Source organism: Erinaceus europaeus, chromosome 5 (genome assembly GCF_950295315.1).
Source record: "Erinaceus europaeus chromosome 5, mEriEur2.1, whole genome shotgun sequence".
NCBI lineage: Eukaryota > Metazoa > Chordata > Mammalia > Eulipotyphla > Erinaceidae > Erinaceus > Erinaceus europaeus.
The window spans coordinates 47,275,894-47,300,220 of record NC_080166.1 but is presented as its reverse complement, the minus strand read 5'-3'; the positions used below and the strand labels follow the sequence as shown (position 1 = coordinate 47,300,220).

At 40.3% G+C, this 24,327-nt stretch overlaps 1 protein-coding gene across 1 annotated transcript; it reads left to right on the top strand.

Annotated features, from left to right (window-relative positions):
• Positions 1-1,186: 1,186 nt before the first annotated feature.
• SHISAL2B (shisa like 2B) lies at positions 1,187-18,730 on the top strand. The gene is made up of 3 exons (XM_007534134.3): positions 1,187-1,609; positions 8,756-8,913; positions 18,427-18,730. The coding sequence occupies exons 1-3, from the start codon at positions 1,419-1,421 to the stop codon at positions 18,558-18,560; spliced, it is 483 nt and encodes a 160-aa protein (XP_007534196.1). The 5' UTR covers positions 1,187-1,418; the 3' UTR covers positions 18,561-18,730.
• The last annotated feature ends 5,597 nt before the right edge of the window (positions 18,731-24,327 follow it).

Sequence of the window (24,327 nt, the reverse complement as noted above, 5' to 3'; positions counted from 1 at the left end):
CTTTGCCTCCTTCTCTTTTTACCTCCCACTCCAGTAAATTCTCACTTTCTTTATCTGAATCCATTGCATTTCCTTCCCTTTCCATGTTGTTTAACTGAAGAGTGACTACATGGCTAACTTATGAAGTAAGTCTGAAAATTTAGTTTCTTGTCCTTGATTCTTACATTGTCAGACTATAAGGATTCATACCCTCTCAAAGAAAGGCTATTTCTCAGAATCCCTTCACTGGCTATCTAGTTCCTTCTATTCTTCCCATATCCATCTCTATGTCCTTGGAGCAATGACCTATAGTGCTCCCCTAACACACACACACACACACACACACACACACACACACACACACACACACACACACCACTACTCTATTTACCCGAAATCCATAAATCCATCCACCTACCCTGTCTCTAAGCAAACAGAACCTAGCCTCTGTCTTCATCTGTACAGTCTGCAAACAAATGTCCTATAGCTCCACTTTTCCTTCTGGAGAAAATGTCTTTGAAGCATGGTATGAGCACAGGTAAGGAAGGCCAAGAGGGAGGGAGAAAGAAAGAAAGAGAGAGGGATAGGGAGAAGGAGAGGGAGAGGGAGAGGGAGAGGGAGAGCGAGAGGGGGAGGGGGAGGGGGAAGGGAGGGGGAGGGGAGGGGAGAGGGAGGGGAGAGGGACAGGGAGAGGGAGGGAGAGGGACAGGGAGAGGGAGGGAGAGGGACAGGGAGAGGGACAGGGAGAGGGAGAGGGAGAGGGGGAGAGGGAGAGGGGGAGAGGGAGGGAGAGGGAGAGGGGGAGAGGGAGGGGAGGGGAGAGGGAGGGAGAGGGAGGGAGAGGGGGAGGGGAGAGGGACAGGGAGAGGGAGGGAGAGGGACAGGGAGAGGGAGGGAGAGGGAGGGAGAGGGACAGGGAGAGGGAGAGGGAGAGGGGGAGAGGGAGGGGAGGGGGAGGGGAGAGGGAGGAGGAGGGGAGAGGGAGGGAGAGGGGGAGGGGGAGGGAGAGGGACAGGGAGAGGGAGGGAGAGGGACAAGGAGAGGGAGAGGGAGGGGAGGGGGAGGGGAGAGGGACAGGGAGAGGGAGGGAGAGGGACAGGGAGAGGGAGGGAGAGGGACAGGGAGAGGGAGGGAGAGGGGGAGAGAGAGAGAGAGAGAGAGGAGAGAGAGAGAATAGGTCAGGCTTGGAGACCAGCAGATGAAAGGACCACTCAGTAGGAGAAGAAGCAATAGTAAAGCCACTAGACACCATGTGGACAGGGGGAGGAGAGAGCTCAGAGGGGGCAAGCCTAGGTTGAACGCCCAGGCTGTCAGACCCCAGATCAGAAGAGACAGCCTGAGCAATAGGGTCCTTGGGCTCTGGCTGCTTGGGACAGGGGACAGGTGTGGTCCAAGGGCACATCTGGGGACGCGCGGGCCCCCGCCCGCTGCTGTGCGCTATGAGCGAGGCGAGCCGGGTGTGCTCCGGCTACTACAGCCTCAACCACAGCTTCGTGGAGCCTTTCCAGTGCCCCCGGCGCGACGAGGTGGCCACGCTCCTCTACTGCTGTGGCTTCGCCGACCTCAAGTACTGCTGCAGCGAGCCGGGCAGCTATTTCCCCTACAAACACAGCTACATGTGGAGCCTCAGGTGGGCAGTGCACGGGGCTGAGGATCCCTGGGCTGGGGAGGGGACGACCTGTGTCACTAGGGATCAGAGAGACCACTCTGCGACCCACCCTGTTTAGGGATTTCTGGAGGGTGTGGTGAGTGAGCACTGCAGGGCATGGGAAGGCTAGGGAAACCTCTCCTGTCTAGGAGCTCTCCCAGGAGTCTAACCTCTGGGTGCTGCCTGTTTCCTGAGGGTTAGGCGGGGGCTGGCAAGGTGTGCACTCTTCCCGGGACCCCAGGCAAGGTGCACGGGAGAAAAGCAACTCTGAGCCACAGGTGTAACCTGCCAGCCCAGGCTGTCTGCGCTCAGTTTCTCGCCCTCCTCCTGGAAAGGGACTGTCCTTCACGTTCGCCATTGACCCGTTTCTGGCAAAGGGCTCTGCTGGCAAAGAGAGGAAACACGCAGGTAACTTAAGAAGGCTTTGTCTCTTATTCGTTTGAACAAATTGGATTAGAACAGAACAGTTCCTTTGAGACCCAGTAGAAGACATTAACTAATGATTTGTGTTTTAAGTCGCTTTAGCTGTGAGAAGGAATTGGCTGTGTTATTGTTCTTATTTTGTTTTGTTTCACTCTAAATCGTTTTGTGGGGTGCGGGAGATAGTGGTTTACAGTACCACTGCTGACACATGCGACACATTTCTCATCTCCCCATGACAGGTATCTGCAAAGCACTCTCACCCAGCACTTAGGTCTTTTCCCAAAATCACCCACCAGGAACTCAGTGCTCTCTCCACTCACTCCTATCCCCTCCTTTCTTCCTCAGTGTGCTTAGCTCTGGTGCAAAACATATATGAAAGAGAAAAAGAGGGAATGGGGTGTGGGTAGAAGAGCTTCACAAGCACACAGACTGCTATGCTTTATAATTTGCTTTTTACTTTTTTATTATCTTTATTTATATATTGGATAGAGACAGCCAAAAATTAAGAGGAAGAGGGTGAGAGAGAGGAAGAGAGACAGAGAGACACCTGCAGCCCTGCTTCGTCACCTGTGAAACTTTCCCCCCTGCAAGTGGGGACTAGGGGATTGAACCCAGGTCCTTGTGCATTGTAATATGTGTGCTTAACCAGGTATGCCACTACCTGACCTCTATGATCCACTCTTTTCATGTATCTAACAGTGACTAAACTGGAGATCCACAGAGAGGTACAATTTTGACGGATAGGGTTAAGTACCCTACTGGACCTTTTTAGGACAGCCCCTATCTTGACACCTGAACTAATTAGCCGTTGTTAAAATGTGGAGACTTTCTAAGGCAGTTTTTTTTTTTTTGCCTCTTTTTCTTTATGATGGGAATTTCTTTTATTCCAATTAGTATTTGTGCAGGTTTTCATTGTGGAATGCTTTTGCTCCCCCTCTCACTCCAAAGGATTGCAGACTTCTTCCAATTTGACGCACCTCCTTTGGAGACTGAATAAAGATGGCAGGATTGTAGCAAATAATTATCCTATCATCTTAAATAGATAAAATAAATTATTTTTTCTTTTATCATCCACAACTCTAAAAATAGAGCATAAAAATTAAAAAGAAGGAGGAGAAGGAGAAGATGAAGAAGAAGGGAGCATAAAGCAAAACTTGGACTGGATATGGTGTGCTGCACCAAAGTAAAGAACTCTGAGGAAGGAGGGAAAGGGATGAAATAGAGAGGTGCTGGAATACTGGGGCATGATAATGGTCAAGAACCTGGGCTGGGGGGAAGAAAATGTCTTGCAGACACCTATTATGGGGAGGTGAAAGGTTGTACCTATATATCCATAGTTATACTATAAACCATTAACCTCTATGCCACAATAGTTTGAGGGGGAATAAAAAGAGAGGAAGTGGTTCTACTATAAGAAGAACATACCACTCCTCACTCCCACCCCCTAGAATCTTCTAAAATGATTCAGAATTTGGTGTGCATGCCAAATCTTCAGCTAATACTTTTAATGCTATTTCTTAGAGTGTTAAATATTTCTTAAAGCTTCAAGAATATCTGAAAAATATCAATTTCAACTTACAAAGGTGTTTTGTGACAGGGTAGGTCAAAATCTCATAAAATAATGATAGTTTATCCTTGCTATTTGAGGAAAATAATTAAATTGTGCTGACATATTAGCTGGCCCATTGGAAAATAGCATAACAGCTCAGTTCCAAATCTTTGGAGGCATTACTAATGGTGGCAGGGCCTCCAACAGTGCATGGCAACCTTTAAATCAGATCCAACTGGAAAATGTGCTTGAGACTCTTAGATCATTGAATAGTTCCAAAATGAGAAAGATAAAAATCCTCCCTAAGATGAATGGGAGCACTAAAGACTGAAGAGTTTGTTGGTGTCTTAATTCAGCGCTGACAAAATGGACAATGTATTTTGGTTCTCAGGAAATATATGCCATTTCAAATGTTGGAGTCAAATGACTACATGTTAAACATGGGATTCTTCTTAGTTATTGAACTCTGAGAACAACATGTCAAGGAAATAAAAATTTAGAGCTTCATTACCCTTGTATCTTTTGCTTTCAGTACCCTCATTTAAAATAGTTTAACTGCAAAAACATAGTCTTGAAGTCACTAGCATTCTTATAAGATTCTGCAGCTGCTAGGGAAAGGCTCAGCTGTAGCTATTCCCAGGTAAGCGAAATTGCTAAGTAGGAGAGCTGCTGCATTAATGTGATAGCAGCTTCACAGACCCTCTCTCCAGGCCTGGAAAACAAACTGCCATATGGAGATTTAAAAAAGAGAGAGAGAGAATAATTCTCTGTTGCCTATGAATAGCTCACTGCCATATTTTTCCTTCCTGTAAGTCACTAGCTTCCTAGGTTATTTTCTTTCAGGATCTAGGGAAAGAATGCATACTGTCCAGGAAAGCAGATGAGTGAATGTTCAATGTATGTTTGTTTAAATGAATATTTTAAAAGAGTCTAGGACCTGTATCCTTTGTTTATTTGCTTTAATATTTTGTTTTTGCTTGTTTTTTTTAAGTAGAGAATCACTCGGCTCTGGCTTTTGGCATTGATAGAGATCAAATCTGCAATCTCTCACATGCAAGTCCTATGCACTGGCACTGTGCTCTTTCCTGGAGCCTGATATTCCACCTTTATTCAGATCTTATACATAAAAATTTCCATGCATAAAGCAAGTCTCTGTAAAGTACAAATGTGATATTGAAGCAGTATGCCAAAATTATGAAAAACCTCCTTTTGTATAGAGAGCAAAAAATAGTGTGCTTATTTTGGTTTTACCTTCAAATGTATGGCCTGTTTTCAAAATTGTGTACATAAAAGTATACAGAATGTATCTTGAGTGTAATTAAGTAAACAGTTCTGTTTCTAAATTGATTAGATTGCTTTTTCACTTTGAAGATTCTTTACAAAATAATTGGGTTCTTCTTTCAGAAATCTTTCCAGATGTTAAGATTTCCATCTTGTAAATCAAGATTAATTGGTTAGAGAATATTAATCAGATAATATTAAATGCATTTTGTTCTGTTTTCTATGTATATAATTCTAAACCTCCCTGACATGGATAATCTATAAAAAAAGAAGTCAACTCTGCAGCAAACAAGCATGGGAGAGGAATTGGCAGAGTCAGGGAGTTTATCCCTTAGATGAGAGCGCACCAAGTGAAAGTAAATTCCCATTTAAATGTGAGACTAAACACTGACCTTTGCCAGTATTCACCCATGTGTTGGACTGAGGGAAAGAGGTTGACACCAGTAAACTCAGAAGAAAATTTTCTAGGAGTGTGACTCCATCCATGTCTGTGGCTCAGCTGACAGTCTTGAAATTGCTAGGGCCCCTTTGTCTCTTCAAGTAAAGGTTAAATAGAGTGAGTTTAACCCCCCCCCCTTTTTATATTATTTTCTTCCTCCCAAAGCAGTAATGCACTTAGCATCCCTGGTCAGATCCTCCCTCGCCATTTAGTACACAAAAAACGTTTTAGGACCTTACTTTATGAGAAACAGCAGAACCCTAAACATGAGTCAGGAAGATAATGAAAATCATTACTTTGCAATGATCATTTCAATGATAAGTTTTCAATGATGATTACCTTTCAGTTATGACAGATCAATCATTATTCAATGATTATTTTCTGCCATCGATGCAAAATTTACTACAGCTAAGTGTTCTGTCATATTAAGTATGCACAACACTCTGGGAAAGTCAGCAGAAGAATCTGCTCTAGAACATTCTTTTATAATTTTTTAAAATATATCTATTTATTTATTTATTTTGGATAGAATTAGAGAGAAATTGAGAGGGGAGGAGGATATTAAGAGGGAGAGAGACATAGAGAGACACCTGCTAACACTTTCACCACTTGTGAAGCTTCCCTCCTGCAGGTAAGGACTGGGGGCTTGAACTCCAGTCCTGGCACATTGTATTATGTGTACTCAATCAGGTATACCACCACCCAGCTCTGCTCTAGAACATTCTGAACACTAATTATATGTATATTTATACAACCACACATGCTTATGTTTCACGAAAGTATGTGTGGTTGCATATTAGACTTTCAAAACAATTCTTTTCACAACCTCTTCTTCCCATTCAACAGTATTAAGATCACAGATTTATGACAACTGTGTTATTTCTGAATTAACTATAATTACAGGTAGCTACATCAGGATTTTTATAAATTTAGCTCAGTGCAAATAAAATCAGCGATACACTTTATCTTCAGAGAAAGGTACAAGAATTTCTGCCTTAGTGCTATAAGTCATTGGCATTATGCTCTTTTAGAAGAGCAAACCTAAAAATTAACATGAACTTTATATAAATTTCATAAATTTTGCTTTATATTAATTCAAACTTTCTTTTTTTAGATAATAGTTGTAGTTCTGCATATTAATAATGGTATCTCACATAAAGCCTTACATTTCTGGTAAACATTCACTTTACTAACTTTTGCAGAAGTAACTTTTTTAAGACGCAAAGGGGAGTTTATAGCAATAATTATAGCAAGAATATCAACAGTTACTCTTGTCCCCTGACTCTCTAACTGTACATGTAAGGAAGGGTGAGGATTTTCAGGTGACATATGCACATACAAGAGGATGCATTGTAGAAAAGGAATCCTGAGTTTATAAATTTGTCCATCATTCATGCCTCTCCTTTTCTCTCTTTTCCTTTTTGGAATTACGCAAAGTATATTTTATTAACTTAGTTTAGTGATACTGATCTATCTATATATTCATTTAAAAGTTATGCTGTTAGGTGGGGAGTGAGAATAATGGTTATGCAGAAGATTTTCATGTCAGATATCCAAAGGTCCCAAGTTCAATTTTCAGCACCACCATAAGCCAGATTTGACCAGTGCTGTGACCTCTCTCTCTCTCTCCCCCTCTCCTCTCCCTCTCCTCTCCCTCTCTCCCTCTCCTTCTCTCTCTCTGTTTTTCTCTCTCTCTCTCTCTCATTAAAATATTTTTAAAAATTAGGCAGTAACATATTTTATGTTCTCCACCCCCCCATTTTGTTGGGAGGTTAATAGTTTACAGTACAGTTGTTGGCACCTCGGTAAAATTTCTCATCTCCCCATAACAGGTGTCTGCAAAACACTCTCACCCTCAGCTTATGTCCTTTTCACCATCATGCACCAGAATCCCAAAGCACTTCCCCACTCCCACACTCCCTTCCTGTCCTCCTTCCCTAGAGACTTTTATTTTAGTGCAATAAACCAAACCCAGTCCAAATTTAACTTTGTGCTTCCTTTTTCTGAACAAGAACAGGCCTACTGTTTTCATCACTATACTGTGAAAATAATTTTTTGTCATCACTAGGACACGATCACACCATGTATTTTTATTTTATATTTATTCTTATTGAATATGTATTTCCTTATTCATGAGAAGGAGGAGGAATGAAAGAACCTGACGTCACTCTGGCACATGTGATGTTGGGGACTAAACTGGGACGTCATGCTTGAGAGTTCAATGCTCCACTGTGTCACCTCCTGGGTTCTTTTTTTCAGATAGAAAAAGAGAAACACAGACAGAAAGCCAGAAAGAGAGAGAAAAAGACACCACAGCACCAAAGTCCTTCCCCAACTCCCATGAGTGGGGAGCTGGGTTTGAAGCTGGGTCTCACACATGACAAAGCAGGCAACTCCCCAACTGTGCTATCTCTCTGACTCCATGTTTTTCTACTCACTGTTTGTTGGTGAACCTGATCCTTCAAAAGCATATTAATGATAGAGATTGATTTCACTGAAATGTTATTCTGAGTCAGGTGACCTTCTAAATTCACATGGTAGGTATTCTATACTTACATTGACGTAAAGATGAATAGCGAAAATAGAGTAAGTAGAAAATAGGAGTTGCAAATTACAATCATTACTGTTACAAATTTTCATATATCTTAATTGATTTTTTGAAAACCAAATTTCAAAAAACATTTATCTGTGTGTGTGTATGTCAGAGAGAGATCAGAGGACTGTTTAGCTCTAGTTTGTGGCGGTATGAGGATTGAACTGGGGATCTCGGGGATCCTAGGCATGCAGTCCTTGTGTTTTAACATGTTGAGCTATTTCCTTAGCTCCTTCATGTTGGGTAGTATGCCACCTCCCCCTGGCTTCTGCTTAACCATATGCCTGTATAGGGATTTACTGATCCAAAGCTTTGGTCTATTTACATAAATCACTTTTACATAAAGCACTCCCTCCAGGGCATTGGTGGTTCAGTGATAGGATTCTCACCTGTTCCGCCCCCTCCTTGTCACACTCTGATTTTCACCAGTCACTTTTCTCTCCACCCTCTCTATATCACATCCTGTTTCCACCCTACTTGGAGAGTATAAAAACAGCTGCTCTTCTGATTAAAGACACTTGGAAATTGCTTTCCGGCTTCGAGAGTTCCAGAGTGTATCTCCTGCAGAAGTTAGTGCGGCACAAGTTCCTGATCCCTCTCCCACGCAGCAGCCTAGATCGGCTCCAGTTGAGTTCTCTCCAAGCCAGAGAGCACTAGCTCGGGAAGAAGTACCCTCAGGCTATCCCGGCACCTTCATATATTTATGTTATACATACATACATATATGCACTGAAATGTAATTTGGTTATTAATGACTGAGCAGCATTAACAAGATTGTTAATGTTATGTAAAGCTTCTTTTCAGTTTATGTGACAGTCACAGTACTTTTTCTGTTTTCTTCAGCATTGGTGCCCTGATTGGATTGGGAATTGCTGCCCTTGTTTTACTTGCTTTTGTCATCAGCGTCTGTGTCCTTTGCTATTTATTTCTGCATACGAAGCCTCAAAGATTAGACAACGGTCTTAAACTTCAACACCTAGAGACTTCTTCCATTCGAGAAGGTAATTAGTATACATTATTAGTAACCAATTATGAGTACTCTATTCAAAAGAATAACATGTACCTGGGTAGCAGAGAGTACTGTTAACAATGAGTGCTTTTTTGAAAATTCAGTTCATTGTGTGTCTTTCTAAAGGGTCATATTAAATTAGGTCCTAAGGATAAAGCAATTTAGAGAAATTGTTCCCAAGGAAAAATAACTGCAGTGTATAAATAATTCTTGTGAAAATTATAAAGTTGTCCAATAAATCCAATTTAATATGTTTATGTTTCTTTTGGTTATAAGCTTTTTATCTTCTTGGAATTTTAAAGTTTTGTTTTTGATGGAGTCAAATAATTCAAATAGCAGTTAAAGCCTTTATCCTCATACTTATGGTATGCAAAATTTGGAGGCAATATAGAATACAATTCAGAGACACATAAAATAAATAGAAAATTAAGAAGAAGATAGTCTTTTTCTCAAATACATTGCAAACTGGTGTGTGAGTGTGTGTGTGTGTGTGTGTGTATGTGTGTGTGTATGTGTGTGTGTACACTCACTGTGTAGTGGGATTGTGAAATAAGAAATGCTATGCACAGCTTGCTGAGCTGAGCTTTATTGTATTTTCAATTATAAAGTTATATCCACATGCTAATTATCACTATGAAACACACTCAGAAAGAATCAAATTTCATGAATATGAATTTATGTTTATTTAAAAGTTATGATTCACTTTGAGACATGTTGCTGAGGACTTATTCTTATGCAGTCTCCGCCCCCAGGTTTTTCTATGCTCCGCTAAATCCTAGAGTGCCCCCTTTCAACCAATCCTGGCTCCGCCCCCAGGTTTTTCTATGCCCCGCTAAATCCTAGAGTGCCCCCTTTCAACCAATCCTGGCCCTACACGTCACCCCTGGTTGTCGCCCAATAAAAAGCTACCTCACCCCTCCCTTCTCTCTCTCTGGGCTCTCGGCTCTCCCTCTCTGAGGTCTCGCTGCCTGCTCTCCCCCCGTGGTCGGCCATTGCCGGCTGGCTCCACGTGGTCTGAACCAAACCTCCCCCCCCCCATCCTATTATAAAGATTTGTGTACCCCTTTGCTCTGGACGTCCGCTTTCTTCTCCGCAGTGCAGCCCGACACCAGACCGCCGCAACAACATCTGGCGCCCAACGTGGGGCCACAGAAGCGGGTGGATTCCACTTACAATTTAAAACTCAAATACATATACAGAATATATTCATCAACTTATTTTTGATAGAGATAGAGAGAAATTGAGAGGGTTGGGTGTGGGGTATAAAGAGAGAGAAAGAGGCCTACTGGGGGCTGGGTGGTGGCACGCCTGGTTGAGTGCACATGTTGCAATACACAGGAACCCGGGTTTGAGCCCACGGTCCCCACTTGCAAGAGGAAAGCTCTGTGAGTGGTGAAACTATGTGGCAGGTGTCTCTCTTTCTCTCTCCCTTCCTTCTCTATCATGCTCTCTCTCTCTCGATTTCTGCCTGTCTCTATTGAATAAATAAATAAAGATAATAAAAAAATTAAAGAGATACCCACAGCACTACTTCACCTCTCATGAAGCTTTCCAACTTTCTGAAGAGAGGAGAGTGTTTGTGGTGTTCCCTCTCTGCTCTTACTCCTATCATCTGCACATTCTGAGCCACGCTGAACTTTTCATTATTTCTTGAGACTCATGCTTCACAGACGTAGCACTTACTGTCACTGCTGTCTAGAATTTTCCATCCTTAGCTGCCTGAATAATTTGTACTTCTGTTTCTTTTAATCTTTATTAAAAGTCACCTCCCCTGGGAGCTCTTTCATTACTCTACCTCCGTTTTTAACTTCCTCATCAGTCCATAACAAGGGTATTTCTATTACAGAACTATTTTAATGACCTGAAGGGAAATAAGTTCTTATGGACATATTTAAACTAATGTAGGACACTGGACTTGGTTGTCTGTATAAATCACAATACTTTAAGATTTTCCTCCATATAGCTATATTCTATTGTGTTTAATTCTTCATGTACACAATTTAAGGTTTTATATATTTTGAAATGATTGTGGAAAAAAAAATAGGTTTCCCATAGTGACTGTAGCTACCCTCCAGTGCTCACTTGGTATGAAAGTTCAATTAGGCTACCTCCAGGGCTCACTTGGTACAGAAGTTCTATTGCTAGGCAGTTGATTGGTCTTAAATTTTATCCATAATCATTTTATTCTTTTAAAACTCATTTTAGGTATGCCAATGTGTAAATGAGTATCATGGTCTGTAAATTGTACTATAACAGAAGATGGCTATATGAAGGGGATCTTTGTGAACAGAAATAGAAATGGTAGAGGTTCATTTAGTAAGGTGTGGTGGAGTGAGTGGCTCAGAGAGGAGCAGTTAAAAGCATGGGTGTATTGGGTTTTTGCCTATCAAACTTTCTATTAGAGAACCCTTAGAGACAGTTTATAGAGGAAATGGAGTTTCCAGGATTCTCTTCTTTTATCGCTTTATTAGGGAGTTAATGGTTTACAGCACAGTTATTGACACATGGGTACAATTTGCCATCTCCCTGTGAGAGATGTCTGCAAAACTCTCTCACCCCCAAACCTTTCCCTCCATCATGCACCAGCTTAACCCAGTGCGTTGTCACTCAGCCCCCAAGGAATGCTTTTACACAGTGATATATAAGCACAGCCAAAAAGACACGTTTCTAGTTTTCACAATGAAAGGAGCAGGCTTAACATTGCATAAGAGAGAAGCCACGAGATCAGTAGTTTATTAGGCAAGTTTTGCTTACCATATCATTTGCCTCAGGCTCAACCCTGCGTCCTTTGAAGAGAAAATGTTTTCTTACAAATAAAAGTCACAGTTAGGGTGCACGTCTTAGATTGCTTGTTTCTCTTAGAAGGATCTGCAGGATGATTGAGATATATATATATATATTTTTTTTCTACTAAATAATATAGTGAACCAGCTCATTGGTAATTAGACGCAGCTACAGGATTTCAGACTGAAGCTAGATACAAAAGCTAGAAAGTTAAAGGCAGATAATGATAAGAAAACTTACGGTTCAGTCAGATCAGCAGGAAAAAAAGACCGATATAAGTTCCCATCATTCCCTTGATATTTTGAAATGCAGGAAATAGCAGAGGGCATGGAAAAGTTTTAGATGAATCTCTAAGGGATGGTTCTAAACACGCATGTAATTTTAACTTACAAGAAAAAAGAATGTACACTAGGCTAGTGATGATAGGTTGACTTTGTTTGATGAACTAGAGTTAAATGATACATTTGATTTGCTTGATGAGTGGAATTTAAATTTGGGTAAAGGTCAAAACTTTAAATGCCTGCTGGAGGGGTATATAATTAAAGAAATCTTATGAGGACTGGTGATTTGGCAAAATACACACCATACCTGCACCTGGATTTGATTACTGACAAAGACAAATGAACAAAGAAAATAAAGGAAAGTTGAGAGTACTTAAGATGAACAGAACATAAAGCGGAATGCAAATGGGAAGTAAGCGGCAGAAAGGCCCAGGGAAATGCAGTGATTGTAGATCTTTGCAGTCAGGACTCAGTTAAAGAAATGGAGGAAGGGCTGGGTGGTGCAGGGCTGCACCTGGTTGAGCGCACATGTTACAGTGTGCAAGGACCTGGGTTCGAGCTCCTGGCTCCCACCTGCAGAGGGAAAGCTTCACAAGTTGTGAAGTAGTGCTGCAGGTGTCTCTCTGTCTCTCTCCCTCTCTGTCACCCCTTCCCTCTTGATTTCTGGTTGTCTCTATCCAAATAAATAAATAAAGATAATTTTAAAAAGTAATTTAAAAAAATGGAGGAATGAAATAAGAAAAACCCTTTATGTGTAACAAATCCTTTGGGAGCTTAATGTTATTAAAGATTTTTATTTAAAATTTAATCTATGTTGTAACCATGTGACAGAAATAAGGCAACTACTTTTTATTCTTAATTTGTGGGCTGAGAAGTTCATTTCTATTATCGAGGAAGCTGAGGTTGCTGAGTCCTTTCTGTATTTCCCTTTCAAAATCGTTCCAAAGGGATAGGGGCTGACTAGACTGTTATTACAACCCAGTCATTGCAGTTGCTTTGTCATATGTTTAACTACCGGAGATATTAAAAGTATCTTTGGATTTCTTAATCATCTGCAGGGTAAACCATAAGTATGTTAACTCACTAATCAGAGTTGCTGCTTCAAGTGTTATCAATATAGTGTTTACAACAAATCTTTCCTTGTTCTTATAAATTGGTTTTGTTAAGAAGCCATCTAAGGGCTGGGAATATATCGGCTTTGGGTTCAATCCCAAATACCATAAAAAGTCAGAGCTGAACAGTGCTCTGATTAACCACCCCCCCAAAAATTTTTGCCCTCTTATTCTATGGTTTTGTTAATGTCTCCTTTCTTAAATAATAATAATAATAATAATAAAAGCCAATTGAGAAATGACTGTATCTTCCCTGGTTAGAAGGCTCTAATAGCCAAGTAAATAATAAGTAAGGGCTGGGGATTAGTGATCTTTACAAGTTTTAAATTCTTAAGTGAAGAAAAATCTACATAGGAATGTACTTGAAGCTTTTAAATCTCAGAGAGCAGTAGACAGATTTTTTAATTGTTGCCCAAAAAATACATAATAGAAATTAAGGCTGTCAGAATGGAGATGATTTAGAGATACCTTCCAAAACAAGTTGGGAAGTAACTTCCTGAGTTTATTTCTTATACATAAAAAGGGGACAAAAACAAACAAATACCTGTATGTAACAAAATATGAAAAAATCTTGAATGTCTAAGACTTGATGAATTTAAGTATGTAAAAACCTTAGGAAACATGAAGGACATGAATTAACCATGTAATCATGTTTCCTGACTAGCAAAAATTCAAATGACACGACTTCAACCTACAAGCATTTTATTTTGCTTCCCAAATGTTGTTTTCAAAAGCTTTCATAGAACATATTCCTTATTTGTTGACTAGCTAACAGTCTAATCTTTTTAAAAGTCTACTTTTACAGTCAGAGTTTATCATCTTATCATATTTTCCTGTCATATTTTCCTAGATTTATCTTTTCATTTTTTTTTCCAACAGGATTTTAACTGGGGCTTCATGCCTCTATGATTCTATTGCTTCCAGCAAAGTCACCCTCTCTTACTTATTTTTAGAGGGTAAGAGACAAAGGATGAGAGAGACAGAGAGAAGAGAGACACCACAGCCTCCCTCCACTGCCTACGAATTTTCCCTCTTCTCATGATACTCCTATGTGATGCTCACATGTGGTAAAGTGTGTGTTCTAGTGAACTATATCTTTTGGCTAATAAACTATGTTCACTATATAATCATCATTAAAAATATAATATGGGATTAATGAAATAGCTCCTCGGGTAGTGTGCTGCTTTGCCATGTGTGCAACCCAGATTTGAAATCTGCCCCCACTACATTAGAGGAAGCTTTGGAGCTGTGGTCTCTTTCACTCTCTCCTTCTCTTCCTTTCTGTCTCTATCCAAAGAAAACAACAAAAATATAGTGATATGATTAAAATATTTTGAACGTATGACTTCATCACTAAACTATTTTACCACAAAAAGTTCAAAATAATGCAATAAAGATATCTATCTATATATCCATATCTATATATCTATATATATCTATATACATATATATAGATAAATAGATATATATATTATACAACACAAGGCATTGCATTTTAAGTTTATGGAATTTTTGTGTATTAGTCCAGAGAACAATACCATACATGTTTCAGTTGTGTGGGTCAGGTCTGGGAACTTACAGAAAGTCATTATCCTTCAAATTTTGTAGTACTAACCTTGAGTATTGAACTATGAAATCAACTATTATTGCTGACTGAAAACAGTTATGTTGATAAATTTACAAATGGGTCAAGTCAGGCAGTATTAACACATGTGAAGTTGAGGCTTAGACTTATCTAGAGAAATAATGTTTCTATCAAGAAGACAGACTACACACAAGAAAGAGAAGGGAAAAGAAGAGGAAGTAGCTATTTCTAATAGCAGCACCATTTGACCAATGGGTTCTATTCTCTTACTGGGGAAATTTGAGAGCAGTTCCTAAAATTTGAATAAATATTCAAACAGAGAGTTTGGAGAGCTAGAGACATTGGGCAGCTGAAGATGTGTGCAAAGACAGAAAGGAGGGCAAATTTGGGGAAACTGTCAGTATTTTAAAAAAATTTTTATTTATAAAAAGGAAACACTCACAAAAACCATAGGATAAGAGAGGTACAACTCCACACCATTCCCACCACTAGAACTCCAAATCCCATCCCCTCCCCTGATAGCTTTCCTATTCTTTACTTATTTACTTAAGAAAGGATAAATTAACAAAACCATAGGGTAGGAGGGGTACAACTCCACGCAATTCCCACCACCCAATCTCCATATCCCACCCCCTCCCCTGATAGCTTCCCCACTTTCTATCCCTCTGGGAGCATGGACCCAGGGTCCTTGTGGGTTGCAGAAGGTGGAAGGTCTGGCTTCTGTAATTGCTTCCCCGCTGAACATGGGCATTAACTGGCCGGTCCATACTCCCAGTCTGCCTCTCTCTTTCCCTAGTAGGGTGGGTCTCTGGGGAAGCTGAGCTCCAGGACACATTGGTGGGGTCTTCAGTCCAGGGAAGCCTGGCCGGTATCCTGATGGCATCTGGAACCTGGTGACTGACAAGAGAGTTAACATACAAAGCCAAACAAATTGTTGAGCAATCATGGACCCAAAGCTTGGAATAGTGGAGAGGAAGTTTTGGGGGGGTACTCACTGCAAACTCTAGTGTACTTCTGCTTTCAGGTATATATTTTGCGGTAGTTTATGGATACGTGTGAACATATGCTCTCTCTCACAGAAACTGGTCTATATCTAGGTTTTGGGACTTTGTTAGAAAGTGAACCACCTGAGATGGAACTAGAGTATACTATGAAAGGAAAGGTCTCACCCGAGTAATGAAGCTGAAGGGTTGTCATTCCACACGTGAAGTCTCTGGACACAGTCTGAAGTGAAGCATGTTGAGGTGGCAATTGTTGTGTTGATTAGGTTGTGATTGGTAGATGCAATATTATTTGATATGGATTGGGAGAGGCATACGGGAAAGTGGGCCCTATCCAAGGGTTCCAGGACTGGGGGAAGTAGAGGCTCTATAGTGGAGATGTGAGGTTCCTGCTGTCTTAGGGTTCAAAAAGACAATCGATAGTTAATGTTATCATCACATTATTTGGTAATTGGGTTAACTTTGAAAAGTCCTTTTGTTTGCTGTACAGTACCCAGTATCTTGTATATAGCTGTGCTATTGGTTGCTTCTGATCTACTTGGTCTAGGCTTTTGAGAGAGTCCGCATATCAAATACACAGCCTATATATTAAAAAGACTCAGTCTGTGTTTTAAAAAACTTCGAGACATACAATTAATTTTCCCCCTCATATTAATTAGCTAGTGATTTATATGACTACATTTTACTAGGAGTGTACATAAACACCATGCCCACCACAGAAAGACTGTGACCCATCCCTCCCACCCACTCCCACCCCCCCCCCCCCATTGGCCCAGGAAGCTGCATGTCTATCCCTCACCACAGCTTTCCTATTCTTAAACCCTCTGGGAATATGGACCCAGGATCATTATGGGGTGCAGAAGGTGGAAGGTCTGGCTTCTGTAATTGCTTACCTGCTGAACATGGGCATTGCTAGGTGGATCCATACTCCTAGCCTGTTTCTCTCCTTTCCTAGTGGGGCGGGGCTCTGGGGAAGCTGAGCTCCAGGACACATTGGTGGAGTCATCTGCCCAGGGAGGTCTGGTTGGCATCATGGTAGCATCTGGAACATGGTGGCTGAAAAAAGAGTTATCATATAAAGCCAAACAAACAGTTGGCTAATCATGAACCTAAAGGCTGGAATATTGCCAATGAAGATTTGGGGTCTCCATTTTAAAGATAGCTAGTAGGCCTATTTTAGTTATATTCCAAAAGGCCCTTGACTATACTAGTTATTTTTCCTGAGCCTGAAATATGATATGCAGGTGGATCCAAGTTATTGTCTGGGGAGATGATGTCATGGCTGAAAAATAGGACCAGAAAGCTGCATCTGGGAAGAGAGTAGCTCCCAAATATGGGAAAGGTGTATAAATATTGTTGACTGTAGACCCCATTGATTTGATCTGATCTGGGGCTCATATTTGGTTTAGGAGCCTATATAATCTCTGCATCCCTGTAGGTCTCTCACATTCTGTGGTCACGAGTAGGGACGTTCCAAGCTGCCCCAATTTCAGGACCCATCTGCCTCAGGTGGAAGATAAGATTATGTTGTCCAGCCTCCCTTCGGAGGACGGAACAGTCTCTACCATTGTTGATCCAAGTTGAGGACAAGGTCCTATAGGGGCCCACAAAGGGGTGTATTGTGTTGTTCCTGATGGAGATGACCAGTGACAAAGGAGAGAGGGATCTATTAGAGGTCTAGGCCCATCATACCTGTTTGGGAATCTCAGGACTCCCTGACCAGGGCCCCAGCTGATGGGGTGTCCTGATAGTGACTAAAGAGTCATCATTAAAGTATGCCAGTCTCTTGCCCTTATTCAACCTTTGTAGTCCTTACTTTGATACGGTTAGCTTTGGGGTGAGTGAGGGAAGTGTAATAGGAACTGTCAGTATTTTTACCCAACATAATAAGCACAGTAGTAGGGCATATAGAGCCTGGAGAGAAAAGTTGGACAATCCTGTCTAACCAAGGTCATATTTGACCATAAATTAGTCTAAGCGGAGAAGTGGAATAAATGGCTTTGGGTAAGTGGCAAAAAGTATTATCATTATTATATAGCTGCCAGTCTTGCACCCTTTCCAACTTAACACTGTTTTTTGAACGCTTTTAATGTACTTAAAAATGTGTTGGTGAGCTAGAAAATAGCTCACTTGGATAGCGTGTTGCTTTCCCAAGTGCACAACCCAGGCTCTAGTCTGGTTCCCAGTGAATTGGAAGCCATTCTCTCCCAACCCTCTACTTATCTCTATCTGAAAATGTCAGATGTATTGGAAATCTTCTTTTTCCCCACATTAAATGGCTGCATGGTATTTCATGTATAATTCAACAATTCTCCTTTTATTGGAAGTGTAAAGTACTTTTAAATAATCAGAAAACACATGTGTATACATTTTAGACTTCATCTCTTGATTTCTCAGGGAATTTCACGTGAAAACTGCGTAATACAGGAATACTTTAGACTTACAAGAAAAACGTTGGGGTTGAAGAGGCAATTCAGTGGGTAAAGCGTGTGCAATGCCATATGTATATGGCCTAGGGGAAGGTCTGGTGCTGTGATTTCTCTCCCTCTGTCTCTATGAATGGAAAAGTTGAGGAGGCCCTTGTTCCACAAAAATGGAGGGAAAAAAAAGTACCAGTTTCCTATTCCTTTATGTCAAACATCCAACCAAGAAAGATTATTATCTGTGCCTAATTGAATCATAATATTGCTACATTTATTTCTGACTTACACGTTTAATGATTCCAGTTCATTTCATTTGTAGGCAATCCCAACAGAAAAATCAAGACATCCAATTCAAATGCAGCGTCAAATTCAACCAATGAAACATCTTATGAAGTTGATGATATAGTTCAAGAAAGAACAATGGACACAACTCAAATCAACATAGCTTATTAATTGAGAACCTTGTGGTATAAAGCTTACTGGAGATAACTAGTAGTACAAATACAAATAGTGTGTTTCAAATAGTTCATAATAACACTGTCAAAAAACTCATGCAAGACACATTCACTGTTTTGATCATTTATTCAATTCTGACAAAAGTTTCTAATAGATTTTCATCAATATGTGTTTACTTTAATGTGCTAATTGATGCTTCTGTATTACATAAAATTATTCTGACACTGTAGGAGAAATTAAAGAACTTATCAATAACACAAGTAAGAAAATCATCGGCAAGGAACATAGAATTTGTATCACATTATCAGACTTTCACACTTTTTTGATACTTAAAAGCAGTTAAAAAAAAAGGAACTAGATAGGAAAATCTTAGGGAATGACATTATAAACTAGACATGGCATGTTCTTAACTCTCTTCGAAATCAATCTGTCTTTAATGGACAATTTGTAGGGCATACAAACAATATATTGCCTTTATAAAAGCTAGCATTCAATAATTCAATCTGTAGCATATTTTCTGTCTGTCATGGGGAAACCATAACAAAAATCTTTCACTAATTAAAATCCCTAAAGAATTTTTACAATGATTGTTATGTAATAAGTTCTCTGGTCTACCTATGGCTATGGCAGTAATAGCCAACTAGACATTTAGAAAAAACTGCAGTTTGGGGAGTCGGGAGGTGGCGCAGTGGGTTAAGTAAGGATCCCGGTTCAAGCCCCCGGCTCCCCACCTGCAGGGGAGTCTCTTCACAGGCGGTGAAGCAGGTCTGCAGGTGTCTATCTTTCTCTCCCCCTCTCTGTCTTCCCCTTCTCTCTCCATCTCTCTGTTCTAACCATGACATCAAAAATAACCACAAGGGCAACAAAAGGGAATAAATAAATATTAAAAAAAAACTGCAGTTTTCTGCAAATTATAACAATTATTATTTTTTAATATCTATTTCTTTGTTGCCCTTGTTTTTTTAATTGTTGTAGTTATTATTGTTGTTGTTCTTGATGTCGTTGTTGTTGGATAGGACAGAGAGAAATGGAGAGAGGAGGGGAAGAGAGAGAGGGGAAGAGAAAGACAGACACCTGCAGACCTGCTTTACTGCCTGTGAAGCGATCCCTGCTGCAGGTGGGGAGCCTGGGGCTTGAGTTGGGATCCTTATGCCGGTCCTTGCACTTTGAGCCACCTGCGCTTAACCCACTGCACTGCCGCCTGACTCCCAAATTATAATTATTTTAAAATACTTTATAAGATTTATTTCTTCTATAAGAATAGACCTGGACTTATAGTGGAATAGGGAAAAAAAAAAGCACTAATTTTAAGCTGGTTCTGTTGGATGGGTTATTTTTATAGTTGGAAGACTAATCTTTCTTGGGCATGCAAATTTAGAAAGCATTAGGCTGTCAGATTTTTTTTTTTTTTATTTAAGAAAGGATTAATTAACAAAACCATAGGGTAGGAGGGGTACAACTCCACACAATTCCCACCATCCAATCTCCATATCCCACCCCCTCCCCTGATAGCTTTCCCATTCTCCATCCCTCTGGGAGCATGGATCCAGGGTCATTGAGGGTTGCAGAAGGTAGAAGGTCTGGCTTCTGTAATTGCTTCCCCGCTGAACATGGGCGTTGACTGGTCGGTCCATACTCCTAGTCTGCCTCTCTCTTTCCCTAGTAGGGTGTGTCTCTGGGGAAGCTGAGCTCCAGGACACATTGGTGGGGTATTCAGTCCAGGGAAGCCTGGCCAGCAGCATCCTGGTGGCATCTGGAACCTGGTGACTGAAAAGAGAGTTAACATATGAAGCCAAACAAATTGTTGAGCAATCATGGATGCCAAGCTTGGAATAGTGGAGAGGAAGTGTTAGGGAGGTACTCACTGCAAACTCTAGTGTACTTCTGCTTTCAGGTATATATTTTGCAGTAGTTTATAGATATATGTGAAGATATTCTCTCTCTCACAGAAACTGGTCAGATTTTTGAAGAGAGGATAAATAGTTCACCTAGTCCTGTGCCTGCTTAGCTATCTATGCGGCTCAGGTTTGACTGTTGGCACCCACATGTGGGTGCCATGGTACCAGGGGCAGCTCTGGTCCTAATCTCTCTCCCTATGTGAATGTAGAAGCAGGCTGAAAAGTGGTGATGTCATGCAAGTGTGAGGTCCCACCCGTGAAAAGTAAAATTTTTGACCAAGAAATAAGCATATCTTCTCAACTAATGTTGTCTACTAGAAGTTTCTTTTTTTTAAAAAAAAATATTTATTTCCTCAAGTTATTGCTGAGGTTCGGTGCCTGCACCACAAATCCAGTGCTCCAGGAGGCTATTTTTCTCCTTTTGTTGCCCTTGTTAACATTGTTATGGTTATTATTACTGTTTTTTTAAGTTTTTTTTAAAATGATTGTTGTTATTGATGTAGTTGTTGTTGGATAGGACAGAGAAATGGAGAGGGGAGAGGAAAACAAGAGTTAATATTTGTATTTACTTATTATTGATAGAGACAGAGAGAAACTGAGAGGGGGAGATGGAGAGGGAAAGATACCTGCAACCCTGCTTTACCACTTATGAAGCTTTCCCCCTGCAGTTGAGGACCAGAGGCTTGAATCTGTGGCCTTCCGCACTGTAATGTGTGTGCTTAACCAGGTGCACCAGTGTCTGGCCCCTTCCACTAGAAGTTTGTATGATGATACATGTTTGTTTTTTTTTTTTCTCCTCTCCTTTCTGCTTCGTTCGGTATGGTAATTAGACACCTTGGCTACTGGGCACCTGAAATGTGGTTAGTGCAAGTGAAGAAATAAATGTGCATTTAATTCACCTAATAAACTTAAATAACGACATGTAGCTACATTGACTTCAATGGTCCAATCATCAATGCAACATCCTGCATTAGATTTCAGATTTAAAGAGTGCAAGTTTCAAAGTTAAAACATATCAACTAAGAAAATGAAATCATATGAAGTAATAAAAGTAAAGAATCTTCATGAAAGCACAAAGGGAATTTGTGGGTACTTTTTAATAATCCTTATGCAGCTTTAACAACCGCCCCTCCCCAAAACTGGCCATCTTGACACACAGATACTAATAATTACACTATTCACCAGATGCTGCCTGAGACGAAAATCTAGGTTAAGAAAGTTTAGTTTAAGGCACTGGTACAGATCTCTTTTTGTTGTTCATGGACCAGGACAGATGCCATGTAAAACATTAGCAGGAAATTTAAACTCAGGGTCAGCAAAATGCTCATGGTCTCCAACTTCTAACCTGTGAGTCAGGTGTACTGAGTCTGAATATAGTGGAAAAGACCGTAGTTTGTGCTCTAGGAATGCCTTTTCAATTTTTCACATATTTTTAGGTGAGTCTGAAGACAAACGAGGTTGGAAAACCCTGGGCTTTGCAAAAGTGGGATTAATGTCACTCAGGTATAAGAAACCTAGTGCTCTTTGATGTCAACTGCTCAGAAAAATTGAATCCCAACACTAATATCAACTTGATTCTTTGAGGAACTTCTTTCCAAATCAGATTACCTCAGGAAGAGACACAGGGCTCCTTCCAGTGGACCAACTGTTAGAAGGCTCTATAAATTTGAAGCTGTTCTGCTTCAGACTGAGACAACATGTCAAAAGCAAAAATCAAGTAACAGCACAGTCTGCATATTGAAAATAAAACATTTAAATGATTTATTTGGACCTTGCAAATGTCAAACATAGTGGCAGAATTTACCAGATTAAAAATTATAAAATAAAATAAAAAAACAATTCAAAGCATATACATATACATGTTATTCTGGAAATAAGTCTGGCAATGGTTTTGACATTAGATCGAAGTCACTATAAGGTTTTGGTAAAAATCATACCTTAAGAAAATGAGCTAGAATACAAATAGGACACAATTAAATTATTCTTATATAGACGTCTAATGAAAACAGTTCTATTAAAGATGTGGACAATATATTGAAATAATTAAGACTTTTATACTTAAATGTATTTATCTGTTAATGAGAGGGGATGGGGAGAGACAGAGAGAAAGAGAGAGCATAAGAGCACTACTCTGGCATGATGGGATGTCAAGGCAGAATTGGGGACCTCACGTTTGAAGTTCAAGGCTTCATCCACTGAACCACCTTGCAAGCCTCCAATTAAGACTTTTCAATTCTTACTATTCAATACAGTTTTCCTTCTACTACAAACTGCCTGAGAGTAAAATTTCATTACTTTTCTCTTGTAATAGTAATATTATACAATCCTAATCTTCTTCTTCTAGCGTTTGCCCTTCTTCCGTAGCCAGTCAACAGCGTCAGGTTGAGCCTGATGTAAAATTTCGAGACCTCCTTTGAATCTGGAGAGGTGGCAGTCGTTGACTATGTGGGTCATAGTCTGTCTGTAGCCGCAGGGGCAGTTCGGGTCGTCTCTGGCTCCCCAGCGATGGAACATCACGGCGCACCGGCCATGGCCTGTTCGATAGCGATTGAGGAGGGCCCAATCATAACGTGCTAGGTCAAAGCCGGGTTGTCGCTCGCAGGGGTCTGTGATGAGGTGTTTGTTCTTTACCTCAGCTGACTGCCAGCTCTGTTTCCAAGAGTCTGGAACAGAGAAGTTCAGTGTAGGCATAGGGGACCAGATTGGATGATGAGACGTCAAGCGTTGGACAGGGTGGGCTAAGATATCCGCGTATATTGGCAGGTCTGGTAGAGCGTAGACGTGGGAAATGAACTTAGAAGATGCCGCATCCCGGCGAATATCTGGCGGGGCAATGTTGCTAAGAACTGGCAGCCATGGAACCGGGGTGGAACGGATGGTTCCAGAAATTATCCTCATGGAGGAATATAATTTGGAATCAACCAAGTGGACATGGGGGTCACGGAACCATACTAATCCCAATTATATTAAGACCACATTTGGAACAATTTACAAAAAAAAAAAAAAAAAAAAGACTCTACTTAAACAAATTATTTCCTTAAAAAAAAAGTTTCATTCAGATGAGGTACTTTGTAAACTATTCTCATACAATGGGAAATTAAGAATAATTCCAGGGTTGTTATTATTATTATTAATTATTTTTTTTTGAGGAGGGAAATACCTGCTAAGCATTACCATCTTTTAATAGTTATACAGTCTATTCCTTAATAAGGGCAGAATTTTGTAACTGTTTTTTAACCATTATTAATTATATCAATATTCAAAAAAACAAATCTAATAAACCATATTATAATCGCCACAATTAACAGAAGTAAAACAAAACTGGATTAAATGTTTCACTGAAATTACCATTTTTAACTATGTTTTGGAATGAGATCATCTTTTTGCAACAGTATTTTCCATTTTCTCGTGTTTTATCATTTCGTATGTATACTTTTCATCTTGATAAACCAAGAACATATCTGTGTTCTTATAAAACTCACTGTTTTTACAGAAGTCACAAAATACAGCACAGGCAAAACAAACCTATATAAATCTTATTGTTCTGTTCTTTCTCTCCAAAGTATCTGAATGGACTACTTAAACAACTTAATTCCCTTCCAACTAGGCCAGATAGCTTTATTATGTTACAAAAAACTTAAAACTGTGATAGCGTCCAGGATTACAATGCTAGACTAGAGATGTGGGTTTAACTCCCCTAGAATTTGAGCATCATAGGAATATGACAGGAGGAGGTATAAGGCCTCGCCACTCTAACTAGGGCATGACAGGTAAGTGTCCTGGGGGAAAGAATATTAGTATACCTTTCTAACTACTGAGATTATGTATACTTACTTACCTGACTTCACCATAATAAATTCACCTGT

Bases quoted from the DNA above. Each gene is read 5' to 3' on its own strand.
- SHISAL2B (XM_007534134.3), top strand. From the start codon at position 1,419: ATGAGCGAGGCGAGCCGGGTGTGCTCCGGCTACTACAGCCTCAACCAC. The intron at 1,610-8,755 runs GTGGGCAGTGCA...TGTTTTCTTCAG, and splicing joins AGCTACATGTGGAGCCTCAG to CATTGGTGCCCTGATTGGAT. The intron at 8,914-18,426 runs GTAATTAGTATA...TTTCATTTGTAG, and splicing joins GACTTCTTCCATTCGAGAAG to GCAATCCCAACAGAAAAATC.